This window comes from Sphaerodactylus townsendi, linkage group LG04 (genome assembly GCF_021028975.2).
Source record: "Sphaerodactylus townsendi isolate TG3544 linkage group LG04, MPM_Stown_v2.3, whole genome shotgun sequence".
In the NCBI taxonomy this organism is placed as follows: domain Eukaryota; kingdom Metazoa; phylum Chordata; class Lepidosauria; order Squamata; family Sphaerodactylidae; genus Sphaerodactylus; species Sphaerodactylus townsendi.
Window position 1 is genome coordinate 112,263,401 of NC_059428.1, and position 22,239 is coordinate 112,285,639.

Here is a 22,239-nt window from a genome sequence, read left to right on the forward strand (position 1 = left end):
CTTGAAAATGCAATTAACATTTCTTCTGAATAAGTGGTCTCTTATGATGAACCATTGAATGCCAAGTAAAGGATACGACAGCATATATAAGAGATTCATTGCCTGAACCTCCAAAAAAGGCACATGAAAAGCAATCTCACTTGGTGCACTTCTTGCAAAGCATCAGCAGTCTCATTTGCACAGCATAAACTTGGTGCACCTGTTGCATATGAGTAATCTTACTGCATGCATTTCTTGCACCTGACAAACATTGGTGGACTTATAGCACACAATAACCCATTTCACTATGTGCATCTACTAAACTTGACCAGGAATCACACTTGATATATCGGGTACTCAACTGCACCAGTTCAAGCTGCAGGTGTGAGACCTGATTTTCAGCCTCAGTGCAAACACAAAACCTCAGTCAGGGAACAGGGCTGGAGCCTAGCCTTTTCTCCAAAATGCCAGCTTTGTATGTTTAGCGGAGTTTTTGTGTGTGTTTATTTTAAAACAGGAAGAAGAACTTATATTTTTAATCCCTCAACTACAATCTGAAGCAAAACTACATAACAACATGATAAGAGGCTGAAGGCTAACAATTTTGACTGTGAAAGTGAAACAGTGTGCTACTCACCATCAAATTTCTTGTGCCTAGACACAAAGGTAGTGCGCACAAAATGACTTGTCTCATCCACAAAGTTCTCAAATTCCAATTTGCTTTGCTGGCTCAGCTTATCTTCCATTTCTGATGTGCAGCACGTATATTCCTGAGGGCAAATTCTCAAATGTTCCCCTGCAAAAATAAGTGAATGCAAAATATGAATGCATGCATGCAAAATACACAAAGCCCTCCAAGAGACACACACAGAAGTGGAGGATACTTTAGGACTTATGGGAGTATCTGACCTTCCCCTCCCTTACTATTTTCTGTCTTCCCTGAAAGCCCCCATAACCTGCTTCCTTCTCTTTTTCCCTTCTACAAGCCAACTTGTGTTTTTTCTCAGGTTTGTAGAAAGATACATGTATTTCTGTAAAAGTTCTATTATCTAGATTTAAGTATCCACAGAGGGAGTCATGTTGAAAATTAGATATATTGACTCTCAAGTCAATACTAGTTGGAAGTAAATTTTCCCACCCACGTTTATGATTTGAAAGGCTATATCTACTGCTATATAGACCATTTCTCCAAGTCAACAGATTAGACAACATGAATAATCTGGGAGCACTTTAGGTTATCATCCACAAATGCTTCTACGGTACAGTCAAGTATTTTAATCTTTTTAAAAAATATATACAAAAAAGTAATAGAAATATAACACCATGTTTCCTGTACATCCTTTGCATTTACAGATTTGCTAAACTGCAACATACAAGAGACATTTGGAAAAGGGTGAAAGATCACAGCAGCGAGAGCAGAGGGACTTTATCAATAATATCAAATTGAAGAATTTGCAATTATATAGACATAGAAAAGTAATTTATGAAACAGAATGCACATGACTGTTTCTACAGTTAACACCACTGGAATATATTTGCATGAACTCTATGTCTGAAACACACCAAAATCTGATTCATATGTTAGTTCAGTAATGTTATTACTACCAGAAGTTCACCTCCTATTAACACTGTGACATGAAGACTCTCCCAGGTATAGCCCACATCACATAAGTTCTTGCATTACCCCTCGGTAATAATGCCTGATGCTACCAGGGGAAGAATTGCATGATAAAGTTTTCATTTATAGTTTCAGGTCTGATCTGGATAGCCCACACTAGCCTCATCTCATCAAATCTCGGAAGCTACACAAGTTCAGCCCTGGTTACTACTTGGATAGGAGACCACCAATAAAGTTGCTATGCAGAGGCGGGCAATAGTAAACCACCTCTGTCTCTTGCCTTGAAAATCACACATGGTCACCATATGGCACTTCCCAACACCATTTTACTTCATTTGTACCCACTTTTTTTCCTCGATGGGAACCTAAAGAGGCTTACGTTGTTCTCCTGTCCTCTAATTTATCATTACAGCAATCCTGTGAAGTAATATGTCACCCACTGAACTTCCATGACAGAGCTGGGATTCAAGCAATGTACATGGAGCAAAGGCATAGAATTCTATCCAATGCCTAGATGGACAAAGCTTTCAAAACCCCTTCTCTGCTAAACACAAATATGAGAAACGGTAATTCCACCATACTTTGCAAAGGAATACATGGGGCATGAAGGAGGAAAAAAAACTCCCAATACTCAGGGTGTCTAATAGCCTAAACCTCATTCCCACCTCACAAAGTGCATTTTAATCGAAGCATATGGTTGTCTCACAGTCCCACAGACAATATCTTGTCAGACACATCACTGTAAGGAAGAATGCAACGATGGGTTTAATTAAGGCTTTTGCTATATAAAAATATTAGGAGGAAAATAATGAAATATTTGCATTTAGTTCCTCAGATTTATTTTTCAATGCATCTTGCCAGTGGTTTTGACATCTCATGCCCTTCAGTATAATCTGCAAGCAGAAGCCAATTCTGTAGCTCATGAAATTGAAACACCCTGTTATTTTGTGAACTGTAAATTTCCTATTGGAGGTACACCCCAGGTGCCAGAAATGTTGAGCATGGTTTTACAAAAGAGGAGAAAAATCCCGCTGTCCCTGTTGAGACAAACTTCTTACCCTTGGAATGAAGAGTTACAAGCCAAGACCGCTGTCTCAATTTTCAGTACACTGCTCTTTTATGAGGCAAGCAAAGCACCACTGCTAAGCCAAGGGCTTACAGATTATTGCATGGCTAAACTATCGCAGGCAGAAGATATATGCAGATCTTTACAATCTCATTAACAATTTAATAAGAAGAATTACACACACTGCAAACACTCAAGCATCAATTACCTTTTCTTCTTTTGAGCAAAGGGATGCTGCCAATGTCTGCCCAAGCAGGGTTCTGGGGCTAAAAAGCCAGGTACTGGCTGGAGTGGAATCATTTCTAAAACTGAGCAGGATCCACAACATCACTTTTTTCACCTCTCTTTCTTTGGGACAAAAAAGGAGCATTTTTCAGGGACAGTTCTAGATCCACACCTGACTGGCTGATGATCCTCCAGTAAAACCAGAGAGGTTAATGCTGAAACAACCCCTTGCTTCAACTTATATATGCTGTGTTATACTAGGTATTTTTGTGCATGCCTAGAATGAACTGCAGGTGCCATCCTGTAGCTTGTGAGTTCTGAAAGACCTAGAGTGACTGCCATTGTTACAAACTGACTCTTTGGAGTCAGCTATAGCTCTAGGCTGATCTTCCCCATGGCTTCCCTCTCTGCTGTCTAACTCCTTCACAGTCAGCTTTCAACTGCTGTTTTCCAATTGTCTCTCCCTAACATTCCGTCCACTCTCATTGGTCACTCTTTGGAAACGGCAGAACCTAACCTGTCCATCACAGGAGGCTGTGAAAGTGAGGTCTATGGAATTATATCACATTGACACCCCTCTCCTCCTCAAACCCCAACTACCCAGGTTACATATCTCCAGGAATTTCCCACTTCCAAGCTGGCAATCGAGTTGCAGACTCCAGGTGGGACCTGGGGATCCCCCTAAAATAAAGCTGATCTCTAGACTCATCTCTACAGACATCAGTTCCCTGGAGAAAGCAGATGGTTGGGAGGGTAAACACTGTGCCATTGTACCCTTCTGAAATTCCAGTCCTTACCAATCTTCACCCCTATTTCTCCACAGATTTCCTAACCTGAAGCTGGCAACACTATCCCCTACCTTGCACAGATGGCCAGGAGAAAGCTGGCAACCCTGGGCAAGTCCTTTCCTTGATGGTGCCTCCCAGGCCTGGTATTTGGAGAAGAGGAGGAGTTTGGATTTATATCCCACCTTTCTCTCCTATAAGGAGTCTCAAAGCAGCTTACAAACTCCTTTCCCTTCCTCTCCCCCCTCCAACACAACCTTGTGAGGTAGGCAATGCTGAGAGAGTTCTGAGAGAACTGTGACTAACCCAAGGTCATTCAATAGGCTTCATGTGGAGGAGCAGGGAAACAAATCTAATTCACCAGATAAGAGTCCACCGATCATCTGGAGGAGTGGTAATCAAACCCGGTTCTCCAGATTTGAGTCTACTGCTTTTAACCACTATACCGTGCTGGCTTGCTACCTGTGAATGGGCAATTCAGTGATGCAGAATCAGGGGCAAGACCTACCCCTGATCCCTCTGAAATGCAGGCCCAGTGGAATAATACCTCTAAAGTGCCAGCAGAGTTATACATTTCTGATCACATTCAGATATGGTTTACCTGAAGTCCTGTAAAGCATTCCTAATAAGGTACTATTAACATGTTGATGGGGGAAATCAGGATCATAGCCAGTCTCTATACCTAAAATATCCTTTGTTCGTGGACACAGACACACATACCGCTTGCTCGCACATTAGGTGTTCACACAAAGAATGAGGAAAGTGTGGAGGTTGAAACCAAGTCAGTAAGCATAATTCCCTGTCTCCTCCAATCATTTAAGCGTATGTACAAAGTGTAAACCATCTTAGCCCCCAATCACCACCACTTCCCAAAGCTGCTTGTAACCCCAATCAAGAAAATGTACTAACCCATATGCTTTTCCAAGGGACCTAAGAACCACTTTGGAGTAGTAGATTTAGGTAGGGAAATGAGGCACTAAAGAAAAGTTAAATCTTCTTATCTTCCCTCGCATTGTAATTCTTCTTGAAGTTATTGTTTTTGCACTTCTAACCTCCCTATGAATGGCCATTGCAACTGATTTATGACAGCCCCAGCAAGGGGCTTTCAAAGCAAGGGAGAAGCAGAGACAGTTTGCCATTGACTTCTTCTGCTAGGTGGTCTCCCATCTAAGTATCAATCCCTAGTTTCCAAGATCTGATGCGAGTGGGCTATATCATGCCATCCTCCTTCGCTTGCAAGTCTTTGGGTGGGAAAAGCCTTCAGAAAAGGGTTGCAGAAAGACTGCACCCTTTGCCCCCCAAAACAGCCAATAATGCTATGACTATTGTTTTAACATGGTCAATGTTTATATAAGTGGGGCCAAAGCTCTTGTTGATCCTGCCATCCACAGAATAAATTCAGAACCTCTGAAGTCATAATACAGCAGTATCCAAATGTCAGAGACAGAATCCTATTAGAAATTATTCTAGGATTGGCTTCTACTTTCCTCCATCTGTTGTATCTAGCAGTAAACCACATCTGCCTGCTAATCCTAAACAAGTTTTTTTTTACAAAACAAAAATGAACAGTGTTATCCCTAATCTAGGCAAGAATGTAATCCTGTGGGCCCCCACTGAATTCAGAGGAATTTTCTTCCAAATTCAGATGCACCAGATTAGTCCATAAATGCATCTTGGTCCCCACATTACTCCAAAGGACTGCACTTCCTCTTCCAAGCTTTGTAGTGCATCATTCTAAAATCACGTCTAATTCTAGATCTGGGTAGTCCAAAGGCACAATTGTTTTAGAGACTATATCTGTGCTGGCAACGAGTGCACTGCCTTTTCATCCTGGGAAGCTCCATATGCTTGATATTCTTGTGGTATTTACAGCAAAGATTATATGGCATAAGAGGCATCGGCTCCAGCTGACTGGTTTTTCCCTTGCCCCAAAGGGTATATCCACAGAGAGGCTCGCCTGCATTAAGCTGTGCTGCACCAGTATGATGCCAGATGCAAGCAAGAATTAATTCAGCAGTTTGCAGTGACCTACTGCAATTCACTCAACCGCAAGCACTTCAGAGTAAAGATGCTGACTTACGAATCTCTCTCCTTTTTGTGGCCCACATTGTATAAATCAAGCCAATCGCCTGCTACAAATTCAACAATGAGTGCTCAGTTCCAGGTTTTATTGCAGCCGTAATCTCACATCTGTCTGTTTCCGTTCCATATTGGCAAGCTTTACTGCAGGAATTCGGTACAAGCCCGCATACTTGAAACTGCGTGACAAGGGAAAACTGCTTACGATGCACATTTCTGTGTGTTTTACTCAAATGCAGATTAATTGTGACAACTCAACAATGGCTAAAAAGTCCTAGCACTCTAGAGGTTAAAATAAATGAAACCAGCTGAAAAGATAAATGCTAGACACCTGTCCAATTTAGCTCCTATTTCAATATGGGTGTTTCAGGGCAAGGGCAGAAAGCCCGTATGAATACATTGCCTAGTTTCTCCAGGAGGAATCCTGATCCAGAAGCTCTTAAGGGGAAAGGGGCTTATTACCTAACCTACTTTGGAGGTACAAGGAGCTTTCCTTGCTGGGTACCCTACTAGGGTTAGCAACCTCCAGGTGATGAAAGACCTCTGTTTACCTGGAGAAAATGGCCTCTTGGAAAGTGGACTGTATGGCATTAAACCTCATTGACACCCCACCCATCCCCAACCCCCATTCTCCTCAGGCTCCACCCCCAAATCCTCCAGCATTCCCAAACTGGATCTGCAACCCTAACCCTTACTGTTCTGCTTTTTATAGACAGATTCACAGAGGATGCGTCTGTTACATCATGGAGAGCTGTGAATTTGTAGATTTCCTTTAGTGTGGTATATAGTTATTTTAACATGATCCCTTGAGGAAAAAGCCTTTTCTTTAGTTTCACTTTTCCCTTGCTATGTTGGTTGCCGATTGTGGATGCTTATAGCCTAACAGGGCCAAAATCAGGCCTTGCCTATGTTCTAATAAAGTTCTGTCCCATTTTGGTACCTGGTTCTGTGGAGTGATTACAGGGTCCATCAATGGGTACTGGCTATGATGACTAGAGGGAACCTCCATATTCAGAGGAGGTAAAGATCTAAATACCAGTCCCAGGACACATCAAGTGAAACCTGTTTGTTGGCCCTCCAGAGTTCTGGACTAGATGGGCTATTAGTCAGATCCAGCAGGGCACCTCTTCTGTTCTTACAGGCAGAGATATCTGACAGCATATGGGATGACTCCCTGCCTAATTTCCCCCAATTAATCAGTTCAAGGCCCTTTCAAGTCCTGGCACCCCTTAACGAAGGAACGAAATGCTGGGCCTTGAATAATGGATGGTGTACAAAACGGACACACAAAAAAGCATGTCACTTGCTAGAGGAATAGTCAAAATATATAATTGCTTAGCCTTTTATTTCCCCCACAGCTGATCTTGCTAAAGCTCTGACCAGAGTCATTAACGATAATGGCACCCTTGTTAAAGTAGAGCTTAATCACATAAACTTATCTGAGTTTCTTATGATCTCTGTCATAAATTTTACAGTCACAGAAATAATATCTCTTTATGATGTATTCATTTTTTGATAGCTTCTGCCCTAACCCCAACTAAAAGCCAATCATAAACTCCATAATTTATATCGTTCCACCTGAGGATATTAAACCAGTGTAAAATCTATTAAAAGAATGACATAGCCATTTTTGATCTTCTTTGTAAAATGCAAGAGCGGGCAAATGCTAAAATGCACATATTGAGTGATGCAATGGCTTTCCAGAAGATGCCTCAGACACAAGAATTGATATCAAAGAACAAATTTGGCTTGAGCGTGTTAGGTGAGATAAGGCATGCAGCACAAAGGAATAGTTTGCATATGCGAGCAAAACCCCACGAACACTACAGACAAAATGCGTATATTGTATCATTTGAAAAATAGTATTTTTCTATAGTCACTTCACACATTCGGCTGGAAGTCATCAGTGGATGATTAACATTTGCATGATCTCATTTATCCAACTTTTCAGCCTGGATCCACTTTACACATCCACTTTCCTGTTTTCCAATGTACATTGGAATGTAGGCCATTGTACTGTTGACTATTGTTTTATTTTTAATTTATTTTATTAAATTTGGACCTCACCCTCAGGGTGGCTTCCAGTCAAAGGTGAAGAGCCCAAAGACAAAATACATCCAATTAAAACATTTCAATATAAATACATTCTAAAAACCGTTCTATATAAATTCCGTTCTATAACCGTTCTATATAAATTCTTTAAAATTCACACTGATGACTACCAATTAGTAAAACCAAGTCTTAGGCCCCTTCCGCATATGCAGAATAGTGCACTTTCAATCCATTTTGCAGCTGGATTTTACTGTGTGGAATAGCAAAATTCACTTGCAAACCATTGTGAAAGTGGATTGAAAGTGCATTATTCTGCATGTGCAGAAGGGGTCTAAATATCAATCTCCCACCACTCTCTGTCCTTATTTATTACATGCGGAGAGAAAAGAAGGTGGGAGGGCAGACACACCAGATGGAAAGTGCCAATGCTACTGAAGATGCTGTTATAAATAAACATGAATAGGGGTATGGGAGGCAGCATTTTAGATGGAAAGTGCAGATCACGGAATGGCTTCAACCAAAGGCCAGTGGAACATCTCTGTTTTGCAGGCCCTGTAGAACCAATTAAGGTCCCACAGGGTCCTGGTGTCAGCTGACAGAGAGTTCCACCAGGCTAGAGTCAAGGCCTAAAAAGCCCTGCCTCTGGTTGAGACCAACTGGATAGCCTAAGGGCCTGGGACCACCAGCAAGATGCTATCAAAAAATTGAAGTGTCCTCCATTGACAATATGGGGAGATGTGGTTTTGAAGATAAGAGGTCCCAGATCACTCAAGGCCTTAAAGGTTAGAACCAATATTTTGAACATGATCTGGAATTTGACTGGTAGCCAGTGCAGTTGGAACAATGCAGATGTGATCTGTTCCCTCACCAGTGTCCTGATGAGGAGCCTCGCTGCAGGATTCTGAACCAGTCTTAATTTCCAGATCAGTCTCAAAGGCAGGTCAGTGTACAGCAAGTTACAGTAATTCAGCCTGGAGATGACTGTCACTTGGATCACTGTGGCCAGGTCCACTTGGAACAAGTAGGGGTCCAATTGCCTGGCCTGCCTAAGATGGAATAAAGTGATTGCCATACGTACGACCTGGGCCTCCATAGACAGGGAGAACACCAAGGTCACAACCGGGCCCTTGACAGACATGGCAGGTGTTAGGGCCACTTCGTGTAAACATGGCAGTTGGAAACACTTCACCAGTTCTTCCCAGCTCAGCCACAGGGCTTCTGTCATCAACAGATTAAGTTTCAGTCTGCTCATACTCATCCATCAAGCCATGGCTTTAAGACACTGTGAAAGAGCAATTGGGGCAGTGGCCAGCCAGCCTTAAGTCAGCAGACAAGGCTGGGAGTCATCTGCATATTGATGGCAACCCAGTCCAAAGCACTGTGCCAGGGTATGCAAATAGATGTTAAATAACACTGTCGAAAGGATAGCCCCCTACGGCACTCCAAAAACTAGTAGCTGTCACTGGAAAATCACCCCCCACCCGATTGTCACCTGCTGTCCCCAATTCTGGGGAAACGAGGTCAGCCATTTCAAGACTGTCCATCAAATCCCAACATCAGTGAGGCAGTGAGTCAAAAGACTGGGGTCAACCATGTCAAAAGTTGCAGTGAGGTCTAATAACACTAGCAGTGCTGATCCACCTCGGCCCAGCTGGAGATGGAGCTCAGCTGTGATAGCAACCTGCATGATCTCTGTTCCATTGACCAGGATGGAAGCTGAATTGGAAAGAATCCAAAGGATCCATTATTGAGAACAGGATGTGAGAACCTACTGACTGGAAAGTGTTAACCAAAAATAAAAGCAATGTAATATATTTCAACAAGGACAACTAAAATGACACAAATCGCTGTGAACACTTCCAAGTTCTCCAGACCTCTTAAGTCTGGCTGTTATAAAAATGTTAAAAGGGGAGTAGGGCAGCTGTCTCAAGATTCTAAGACCCTGGCTTGCCAGCATCCTCTGTAAAATGCTGAGAGGGTATGCAGATTTAAAAGAGCACTGATGTCAGTCTGCATCCCTGGCATTCTGGGAAAAAGAAGGGTGGGGGAATAAAAGTGATAACAGAAAAAGCAACACTAGTTCAAATGTCTCTCTAACACCTTCCTAATGCCACGACCCTTTAATACAGTTCCTCATGTTGTGGTGACCCCCAATCCTAACATTTATCAATTTTACAGATGCAGAACACTGATGCAGAGTCTTAGGCGACCCCTGTGAAAGGGTCGTTCGACCCTCAAAGGGGTCGTGACCCACAGGTTGAGAATCGCTGCTCTAACACAATGTTTAAGATCACTTAAAAGGCTCAGAGTAGAAGGACTTTTAATTAATTAATTAATTAATCAATCAATCAATCAATCAATCAATCAATCAATTAATTAATTATTGGGTCTTGTATACTGCCCTACCCTCGAAGGGCTCAGGGCGGTGAACAACATAAACACGTATATACAATAACCCTTAAATACATTAAAACAATTTAAAAGCAGCGATCAATAACAAACGAACAATAACAAAGCAGCGATCAATAACAAACAATGTCCGCATTAACACTCATTAAAACCATCCCCAGAGGGGGGGAGAGCAGGTCTCATAAATGACAAGAGACCCAAAGGTGGAGAAGAGAATGTCCTTTCATTAGCAATAACAATTAAGGTAAGATGCCACTCAAAAGCATTAGGTTTGAAATTATATGTGGCTGGCATTTTCATCGGTATGTCACAGCGAGATGCCAGTCATAGATGTGGGCAAAATATTAAGAGCAAAAACTGCCACACCACAGCCACACAACTAAGAAAACCCACAACAGCCAGTAAATTCTGTCTGTGAAAGCCTTCGACAATACGTGTCAAGACAGTTGTTTGAACAACAAAGGCAAACAAGGTGAGATGATCTCATAAGGAGGAGGTATATAAGCCCCTCCAACTGGTCACAGTATATAAGCCCCTCCAACTGGGGCCAAGGAGGATTCCTTAGCAGTCTCAAATGCCACACAAACAGATGTCTGTAGCAATGAGGAAGGGAGAGGAAATCAGGGTGAATTCCTGGAAAATGTCACCCATTCCAAGATGGAGGATTGGGAGAGCACTTAGAAGGAAGGAACAAGATGTAACTTCATCACACTTTGATCACAGAAATTTTACCCCAATCACTACACGGTATTTGCTCCACTAATAAACTCCTGCAGTAATACTTGGGCATGTCAGCAGTTCAGATCATTTTTCACACTAATAACTCTTGAAGTGATACATGGTCATGTCAACAGTATAGATAGTTTTTCACACAGACCACTAATACTGTGTTATGGCTATATCTAAGAGAGAGTGTTTCTCAACAGTCCCAATCCATCTTGAGGCATCTGTAGACATCTTTCTTGTACTGGTGTTTATTAAAAAAAAAGTTGGGAAACAACTCAGTTTGTACCTTTTGCTTTACACTCTATTGATTTAATGGTGGGTTCTATTTTTTTTTGCAAACAGCTTAGAAGCGGGTGGGAGGAATATAAATACAATCAATCAATCTTGGAGCAGTAGCTGTTTCTGATGTGAAGTTGCCTTCTCAGGTAGATCACTGGTCTTTCGAACACTGTGTTATCTAACTTAGCAGCTCAGATCTGAAGGGTCAGAGAGAGAGCCTTTTTTGAGCCCTGCTACCAAAGCACCTTTAACCAGACTAACAAGAATTTAAACCAGGAATCCCCTCCATGTTAAGCAAATATTATACCACTGAAGTCTGCTATACCAGTGCCTTAGGCCCAGACATTGCTGTTCCTGACAGCACAATTCACTGACCTGAATACCACTGACACCAATGGCATAGGACTGCTTGCTTATGTTTTGTTTGCAGGAAAAAAAACTGCTTCTGGATTTGTCCACAGAAGATGATGCTTTATTTGTGTGTGTTAAAGTTTGCATTTCTTTTGAAAATTATTCAGTGGAAAGGTCAACACTGATGCTTTGCTTGTTACATTCATTTTGGAGCTATAGGAGCCATTTCATGTTATAAATTGATGGTATAAATTTCTTATCATAAATACCAGCCCAAAGTCTAAAATGCCAGATGTTTCCACTGCTTGCCAGAGCTTCCTCTCTCATTCATGTCAAATCTCCTAAGTCACATTTACAACGATCCTTGTATAAGAATTGTGGGTGGCTTATGCATCTCTTAGTAATTGGTTATCTCACTATAAAATATGCATATGTTCAAGCTTGCATGACTATCTCTGTATGAGAATCAGAATGCATGTTAGGTTGGCGTGGGAGACCTTGGTGACTGGTGGCCACACCTAAATCTAGATGAAGAGATTGTGTCCTCCAAAGAAGGGTTCCTCAGTTCCTGAAGTATGAGTCAAGCCAGATGTTTGGCTCTGCTGCGGCAAGGGCAACAGTATACTTCCTAGTATTGATTTCTCTCATTTATAACCTCCTTCCCCCGCCTGCAGTAGGAACTAGAAGTGGCCTATAATATTCTCCTTTTCTCCATTTTATTATCTAAACAACCCTGTGAGCTAGGCTAGGCCAGGGGTAGGGAACCTGCGGCTCTCCAGATGTTCAGGAACTACAATTCCCATCAGCCTCTGTCAGCATGGCCAATTGGCCATGCTGGTAGGGGCTGATGGGAATTGTAGTTCCTGAACATCTGGAGAGCCACAGGTTTTCTACCCCTGGGCTAGGCTAAGAGATGGGTGACTGGTCCAATGTCAACCTGCAAGCAAAGTGCTGATTCCAACTTGGGTACGCCAGATTCTAGTCTGACTCTGGTCCTTTCTGCACAAGTCACTGAAAATGTCTGCAAAATGTTTTCTATGTCCCCACCCCTCCCAATTGTCCACACTCACCCCCACAAAACGCTTCCTGGCTGCCATTTTGTGATTTTTCCTTTTTTATTTTTGATTCTTCATGGATTTGATGATTCAGTGATTTGTGCTGCAATTCACCATAGCAATGCTTTGCAGATTTTACCCCAGCCCCCACTTAAAACCCCCAAGAACTGATGAAAATAAACAGGTGAGACAGAACTGAGTGGGCTCAGAAAATGGCACCAAGGGGGAAGTCTGGGGACTGCGAGAGGCGAGGGAAACATTTTAAGGAGATGACACAAGTCAAAACGTTATGAAATTGCTATTCTTGAGGATGCATTTAAAACTTTGTCAGGCTGGAAATAAAATATTTTGGAGTAAAAGCTATGCAGAACTCCTGAGAGGAAATGTTTTATTTTTTGCCTCAAAGCAATTTAAAGTGTGTAGGGAGGAACACTCTAAGCACTATAGAATCAGCAGCTCTTTCCGATCCAAAGGCTGCTAAACTTTTCTTCAATGGGAGCCACTTCTAGGTAATGAAAAAAAGGGAGTTTCTAAAATATACACCCATGCACAGAGAGTAAAATTCTCTGTTAATATATGAAATTTGCCACAACTGGTAGAGCTCCTTCCTCGCACCTACTTGAAGTAATGCTCCTCCTTCCAATTCTCTTTTATTTTTACCTCACCCATTTGCTATATGGAAAATGGAACAAGCTAATGGCTTTGCTTACAGAACAATGTTAGGTCTCTAAATTCAGCCTTTGGCCATTTCCACACGAAGGCAGAAACGGCCGGGTCGGTGTTTCCGACGCCGACCCGACGACGCTGGGACCGTCCGCACTGACGGTCCTGGGAACAGCCGGGCAGCCGGCACCACGGAGCGCCGGCGCCCGGCTGACCCGGCATGTCCCAGGGCCCCCGGCACGTTGCCGAGGCCTGGGGACAAGGTAAGTGCCGGGTGGGAGAGGCGTCGTGAAGCAGCTGCCGTTCGCTTGGCAGCAGCTTCACGGCGGCGTTTCCCCAAAAAGAGCGCTTCCCAGCGCTCTGGGGAAACGCTGGCTTTAGGCCGGCCGGGCGGCACGAGGGCGGCGCGGCTGCGTTGCAGCTGCACCCCCTGTGCGAATGGCGGCCTGGAGACGGCGTTTTTGCTGTCTCCAGGTCGCCATTTAATGCCCGTGCGGAAACGGCCTTTGTGAGTCTTTGAGTCTCATGAAAGAGAACGGTCTCTTTTCCTGGATCTTTGGAGGGCAGCATGAGTTACTCTCCAGCAGTTATCAAGCTACTGGTAGCTTATGATCAACCCTATTGTAATCCAAAATCTCCATATTGTATTCCAGTCTTGAAAAGGATGCTACTGCACACCCTTGATCCATCCCAGGCCTAAAGAGGGCACTGAGGTCTAGAAAAGCATGGCCTATGAGACTATATCAAAGTTGTCTCTGGACGTTCTAGTTTCATGCCACAGAGTCCTTGACAGAAGGGTACCTGTACAGATAACTGAAGGATTGAAGGAAACCGGCAAGTGACAGGGGCCCAAGCAGCCTATAAAAGGCTGCATCGGCAGGGACCGGGCTCTTTCGAGGCTGGCTGCTTTCAAAGGCAGACCGTCATTACGGTGCCCCCTCATTGGCCTTGAGGAGCGGGTCTTCGGCTTTGCCGGGACCCTTTGGTCTGGTTGGAGCGTCGGTGCCGCGTTATATCGCGGAGCCGCGTTCGTGCCAGTCGGGCTCCTAGGAGGGCCCAGCTTCAAGGTTTTGTTATATGTTAAAATAAATTGGGCTGCGGCCGATTTCTTTTCCAATAAGTACGTGTTAGTGTCTTTGATGGACTGAGTCTCCACACATCCCCATGCAATAGTATTTTTAAAATTTATCTATAACATTATATGCATAATTCAGTTTCCTCTCTAATAATAACTGAAGCTATTATTTGATTCTGGTTTGGGTTCCCCCCTGCCCTTTCTGTAGTGTTAATTTCTATCTGTTAAAAAAAGTCCTTCCTAAGGGCAGGAGAGAGAAAGTTTTAGTGAGCTCAGGAAAAAAACTAGTAGAATGGCTTATATTGATGTCTGAATTTCTCTTATCGCTAATGATGTGGGAGATCACATCCATTTATATTGCCCTTCTGACCAGAAAACAAGAATGGCTGATGTGTGCTCTCAACATAAGGACAATAATAACATATATTAATATGACAAGAATACTCATGAACACTAGAAATGTTATATAGGCTTTGGGGTCAGTAACATACTCATAAAAATTGAGACAATGACAACAGTATCTCAGATGGCCACTTCTCTACTATTGAACAGTCTATTGGAGCCATTGCTATTATCCACTATGATTTTCTAAACTTGTTCACGTTAGATGAAGATCACAAATTTTCATGTGAACCAACCGAATGAATACCATTAAAATGAGAAGGCAATGATTTCTCTGAGGTAACTTCTTATGAAAGAATAAAATTATCATACTTAATATTCCTAGACCACCATGGTGTTGCTTGAGGAACATGAATATCCAAGAACATCTTTACCTGCAAACACAAAACTAGCAATTCCCAATAAAGATGTTCCTAAAGGGCAAACACTCTCACAAAGTTTATTGCAAACTCCAGGTACTGGAATCAACTACATTTTCTATTTCATGGGGGCATGGATGGTCAAGAGTGCAGAGTGCAAAAGCCAGGGTCTCAGTGGAACAGGGCAGAACCTTTGGTTGTGGCAGATCTTCTAGCAATCTGAGGCAGAACTTTGAGGATGTACAGGCAAACAAGTAAGAACAGAGAAGTACATGAGGAGAATACATCATATTTATATCTTTTACAGGTGAATGGGACCACCTCCCCCTGGTCTGGAAGTGGAGTGCCTAGTCTATACTGGAATGGAGGAAAATAATACAACTCTTCCAGGTTTCAGTCCACTATCTGCAACCTCAAGTCACTGGAAAGGGTCCCAGAGTGCAATAAGAGACCTACGGATCTGACCTACTTGCTCCTAACAATTTCCCACTTACCTGCTGCCAAAGTGAAGACCTTCCAAAGAGCACTAACATTACTGACAACTAAAACGAACAAAGCACCTGAAATGGCTATCATATGACCTCTCTCCTCAGCACTAGAGGGAAAGCAATTTTGAGGAGACTCCATCAATCTGCTGATAGGGTGTCTCTGGAGTCACAAGCCATAACATAAAGAGATTTAAGAACAACATCTCATATACTAGGGGTTTCCAGCACAATTTCCTTTTAAATGTTGAATGCTAACAAACGAGAAATGTCTGATTTAGCATTCCAGACAATATTGAAAAAAACTGAAATATCGTTTCACCGGACCAAAGATTGTTCCCAATGAACAGCCGTCTTGAGTTGCCTTCTGGCTTTGTAATAATCTTCTCTGTAGGGCATCGCCATGCAATGCATTGCCTCAGAGAAATTGCACCTGGCATTTAAATTGCCCAGTTCAACTTTTTTTTTTACTTAAAACACAACTCAGACATGTGGTGATTTAAATTCGTTTTACAGCAGTATTTCCAGACAAGACACAATTGAGACACTATTTCTTCAAAATGCGGTTTCTGAGTGAGGAGATGAACATCAATACACTGTGTATGAGATGCCCCACCACCACTCTCTAGGCCTCTAACAGGGAAATAAGAAAATGCACCCTGTGAGACCAACCAGCCCCAAGAAACCAAATGTGTTCTTTCCTAATGCTGTATGAAGGAAAAAGGTTCATCTGTCTGCCTTCGACAGAACAAAAATCATCTTTCTTCAGACACCTTTTGTTCCCTCAGAGCTCTGAGGTCAATTAAAAATGAATTCCTTCCAAAACAGACTGATAATTAGTTAACAGTCTCTTCATTATGAGTCCCACTGGGAACATTAATTTACAACAAGTCCTGACCCAGTTGTCCTTGGGAAACTATCAAAGAGAACTCACAGAAACTGAGGGCATAGCAAAGCTGTTCATTCTGAGCTCTGCATGGGCACTGTAAAATTGTGTTCAAAATGGTACTTGCTAGCCTACTAGGGGATCACTTTTTCCCCCTCTCCCCAGTTCATTACATTCTTTGAGACAGATAGGTAGGCAATTGTTTTTCAGGTAGCATTCAGCAAGCGTATCAGTGCATATGTTATTGACTGTGTATCCTCTGTATTTAATAGCCCCAACTAGTCCAATCTTTTCAGAGTCTGCAAGCGAAGTAGAATCTGTAGGTGGATGAAAAACCACCATGGAAGGCAGGGATTACTATGAAGAGAAAGGCAATGACAAACCACTTTGCTCATCTTTTGCCTTGAAAACCCCATAAAGGGTCTCAAGTCAGTTGCAACTTGACAGCATATAATTATTAATCTTTCATAGTGCATTGTGGGAGGCAAGGAATAAGAGAATCTTGCTGGATAAGATTGAAATCAAATCCACACAACCGATTTGTTTCTAACAGCCAAATGCTTCCAGAGAGCCCTACAAGCCAGGCATGAAGGTGGCAGCCCTCCTCCATTTTCTCCCCTGCAACAGGCATTCAGAGATCAGCTGAGCACAGCAATTCCATTTAGTCATTTTAATAGCTATTGATAAGCTTATCCTCCATGAATTTGTCTTTAGTTCCTTTAAATTCATCAAAGTAAGTGGGCATCACACACAGGATGTGAATTCTATCAATTTAATGCAATTAAAATTTTGTTTTCTTTCTCTGTCTGGAAATGATCATGGGTCAGTGTCACCAGGAGACCCAGAGGCCAGCATCACCAGACAACACAAAAACATTCATCTACTTCACACAACCTAAGACTGTGATGTATTTATTTGTTTATTTATTTGTTGCACATACCTCCCACCCCTGATTCAAACAAGGCCTGAACTGAACATGTGGTACAAATTTATTTCTAGCCCCGCATATTTAACTTCCAAGGACTGGAACATTGAGGCCCAGTATGTAGACATACATTTTTTGTAATTTCTTCTGAAAACACCCATGTGATTCAGAGGCACTTGCTGACAATTAGAGGGTTTCTCATTTTTTTTCAACTGTGTACCAATCATAATCCGACTTTTCCATTAGATTATTTGATACTGCAACAGATGAAAGTTGTGTTACAGAGAGATCAAATAGCCACTGGTGCTCATGTTAAAGAGATAAATTCTAAAGATATGAGCATCATTTTACTGCATACTCTTTCAGCTAACTGCAAGGTTTCCTACAGATATGCCTCCTAGGTGGATATTAATGATACCAAAAAAATGAAGAGAAAATACATTAAATGGGGAGCAGAGTTTCAAGGCTTGCTTACACTGGAGCACACTTCAGTATAGAGCTGATTTAAAAAGTTGTCAGGTCTCTTCATTATTATCTATGGACTTATGTTCTTGGCAACCTCTGGTGCTTGGCAAGGTTCAGAGCCTTCAGGATCAATAATCAAATGTAATAGAGATTCTTGCCCTTCAACTGGTTTAATGGCAAAGGTTTGACCTTTACAGTTAAAGATCAACTTGAAAGGAAATCCGCATCTGAATTTCATGCCTTCTCTCTAGTTATCACTTTGAATATTATTTCCATGCACACTCCTGTGCAGGGTGAGACAGCTTATCTCCTCAATATCAGTGGCCAATTTTTAGACTAGCTCCTCCAGTTTTCCCTTTAATATCAGTTTGATCCAAAAGCAATTATTAAGGAATGGTATTGAACTTTATGCCATGAAAAGCTTCAAGTGTCTATTTCCACTCATTAAAACTTGTCCCTCTCTCCCTTCCCCGCTGGCCAGTTGACAACTTTACTCAGAATCCTAATCAGGTCTATTCAGTGAGGTTTACTCTCAGGAAAGTGTTCAGAGGAGGAGGCCACCAACAGTGGAATAATTCTGATAATGGCCATCAACTTTTGCCCTTGGGACTAAAAGTTCACATTCTACCTCTTTTATATTTGAGGGACGAGACAGCAGACCAAGAGTCTGGATTGGTTCAGACATCACACAAAAAAACTATGGTTTTGCTCAAGAGACAATGTGGTTTTCTGAATGCAGACTACTCTATTAACTGTGGTGGTAAATCAGGTCCATCAAGCAGGCATCTGTTTTATTAATGATAGTTCTGACTATGGTTTCACGCAGTGAAATCCTGGAGTAATTCTGGCATGCTCTTTGGCAAGCTGCCTCAGAGGTCCAGAGAGGCCCAAACCACTTCCAACTTTTAAAACTCCTACCTATAATAAAAATCTAAAAGCAATGCAAATAAACGAAATAAGGCATGCTCCTCCCCCCAAAAAAAGAATGACACTTCTTGTGAAACTTATCAAATGTCAGAAAATCAACAAGTGCCTAAATTAGAGGACCAGGCCAAATGTATTTATTTATTAACAACATTATTAATCACCTTTCTCATTTGCAGAACTTAAGGGGGCTTACCATATTAATAACACATTACAAAAACACGATAAAAGTAACAATTATAAAACAATAAAACCCATAAAACAGCTATTATAAAACCCATTAAAAGTCACAATTTAAAGAACTCACTTGCCCCTCACCTCTGATTGGCCCAGCAGTTTGGCGACAGCCTCCCAAACTATAGTGCAAAGGAAACAAAACATGTATTCGCAGACACAAATCAGGATGTGACTGACTTTCCTCCTACTGAATCCTTACAAAAGTTCAAATAAATCACAGTTTGGCATTACTTTTGAACTTCTATGCCTCTGACTCGGACGTGAGATTGCAATGCTTTCGTTTTATGGTGGGCCAGAACCCTACCATTCTTTTTTCATTATTTTGTTCAACAAATTCTATCCATACATGCTGGAATGTCCTCTGAATCCCTCTCTTCCATCTTTTTATTGCTCCTTTTGCTGCTTTCTTCCCCTCTTGCCAAGACTATAGCACAAATAGTCAAGTACTTTTCTGCCACAGCTAAACAGGGCTTTAAAAAATCCAGTGGTGATGGTAACTAGGAGCTTCAGGCAAGAGGAAGTTAGAGCATTCCCTCCTAACCCTAACCCTAACCCTTCTCCCTTCCCTCACACATTTCACTTTAATTGGGACTGTCTATTTATGTGATATAATGTAATGCCATCTCTGTCATGAGCCTTTCCCCGCCATACAAATCACATTTTTCTGTGTTGTCGTGGGTGTAATAGGCATTGAATAATTATTGAAAAGCATTATGGTAGGGAAGAATATAGTTCACTTGTCCGGACTTTTGGGGATCAGTAAGGAAAGCAGGTATAACACAATTTATTACAGTATGTTTATGATGCAGAAAGAAGATATCCATAATGTCTAGGAGAGTCTCTTTGAAAACAAGGTCAAAATAGCTTTACACACACACACACACACACAAATGTAGAAGCATACACCTGTCCTCTGAATAATATGAACTCCTGGATTTTTAAAAAAATAAATTATAATTAGTAATTCATCAGGCTGATTATATGCATTTATGATCAGCAAATGATTCCCATAGTGCTTTGTGTTTACAGAACATAGATTTATTGATTCATAATGAGGACTATCAAAGTACAAGCAATATTAACCATGTGTATAATTATGTCTAAATCTAATGAGAAGTGCGCATCTATTGTTGGAAAGGGCATTTGAAGTGGAAACTTCCTGATGGCATCCTCTTTCCAGAAAACCTCCATTCTACACGTTTTAAGTGACTTAGTGGAAATATTATAAGCCCAATTTACCCTTACAAAACATCTGCAGAGAACATCTGGATTTTCTGTTCATTTTCAAGAACAGTTCGATACTATGTATGTTTACTTAGAATGGGATCCAACTAAATTTAGTGGAACAGAAGTTGGAACTCCACACAGGCAGAGCACTTCTCCCCAGGAAAGGGGAGATGCTCAACTATTTTCCTCCTTTCCATTTTCTTCCCTTTTGTATGGTTCCCAGATGTGACACCAGTTTGCAGCAGAGAGAGAGAGAGGAAAACCAGGGGTTTCCAGACCTGAATTTGCCAACACCTGTTTCCATTTGAAGCTGACTTATGTTAGTTGTCAATCCTTCTAACGAAGTATTTTATACTTTGAATGGCAGTGGTTTTCCAGGTTCTCAAGCAGGAAATGCCCTTCTCAGCCCTACTATCCCAGATCATTTTTACAGGAGATGCCAGGGATTAAATCCAGGGCTGTCAGACCCTCAAGGAGCAAAGGATCTCCAGTACTCCACCACCAATCAGCTGGTTGGTGGGAGGGACTTATCAGCAGTGGGGGAGAACCATAGTCAGAAAGGCAGTGGCATCACCAGTAATCTCCCAGGCCATCTGCCATGTCCACATTTATTTATTCACAAATTAATATAATAGGTTCAAAATAATGTTTATTTATTCCTTTCTTTCTCTATATTGATTTTGCTGCCACCAGGAATTAATTCCATACCCCCTTTATACTTTCCCCGAAAAAGTGTGTCCAAGCTTTAAAGCAGATTTGAAGGGCTATGTGGTCCTAAGGAAATTTCTAGTGTGGGATTCCAGGTTATAGTTAACAAAATAAAATTTTATTCATAGATGTTCTTTAGCTTAAACGTTTCAAGAAATGATTTATAATAAACAAAATAAACTGAGGCAACAGCTTCTGCTTGAAATGACTTCCACTTTACAGTAATTCCTTCTCTCCTTTACATCTCTGACATCATAACAGGATTCACATCTCTGACATCATATCAGTTTAGCTCAGACTGACTCCCTGTCAATCTCCAATACAGACTGCTGTCTCTCTCCCCAGTTATACACATACACTCTAAACTCCCTCCCAGTTCAGCACACTCTCCATTGTCACTCTCTAGTGTTAACCAATCACCTTGCTGTCTCATCCCCCTTTCACCCCACCTTCCTTCTGCAACTCACCTCAAAATTTAAAGAAACACACAGAGAACATTTTAAAATGTTGCACCATCCACTTCCAGATGCCAGAAGGGAATTATGCATTGTCTCACCAAAAGATCTAAGGAGATTTTTTAATTCATCCACCACCACATCCTGGGCCTCCTTCCTTGTAGAATTCTCCCTTTGGGCCCTAATGCCTAGTGTCCTCCAGCCCAAACACCAAGCTGCACCAGCTGGATGGCAGTGGCCACCTGCCACTCTCCCTCTGGACCTGGCAACTGCCTCTCATTCCCCACCCACTTTTCCCCCTGGTCCAAACATTAAGCCAGGCCTGTCCACCCCCACCCCCCACCCCAACTCACCACTCGCTTGCTTGCCCTCCTGCTCAGGGTCCTTTGGGACTATTTTTTACTGTGGAAGCATGCACTTCTGCCACATCACTAACGACCAAACTTTTATCTTTCTGTGAGACAGAGTATAGCAAACCTAACTGCATCTGTCCTTCTATATGGAAAGAATGTATTCCATCTAAAATCCACAGATCTTGTAATTCTGCTCTTACTCTCATATTAAGTGTTCACGGGATCAAAATCCTATACTTCTGTTTTCTGTTTGCTAAAAGTCCAATACACACCCAATTTAAACATGTGGTTGAAATATCGGTTGGTAAGATTTGCATTCAGAGGTGGACACTGTATTCCACCAGTTTTTCTCTGATGCAGAAGGAAGGAGTGATTCTTTCAATACCCTCAGAGCTGTGGTGGAGATCATGGACACGAATGGATAAATGAATAAATGCTGTGGGGCCATAGC

At 41.9% G+C, this 22,239-nt stretch overlaps 1 protein-coding gene across 2 annotated transcripts in view; it reads right to left on the reverse strand.

Annotated features, from left to right (window-relative positions):
- The window catches only part of GPC6 (glypican 6), a 942,204-nt gene that overhangs the window by 643,900 nt on the left and 276,065 nt on the right, over window positions 1-22,239 (reverse strand). For both annotated transcript variants that reach the window (XM_048492941.1, XM_048492940.1), the window contains exon 2: window positions 617-775. In XM_048492941.1, coding sequence (XP_048348898.1) covers window positions 617-775 — 159 coding nt within the window. The remainder of the gene's footprint in view (window positions 1-616; window positions 776-22,239) is intronic.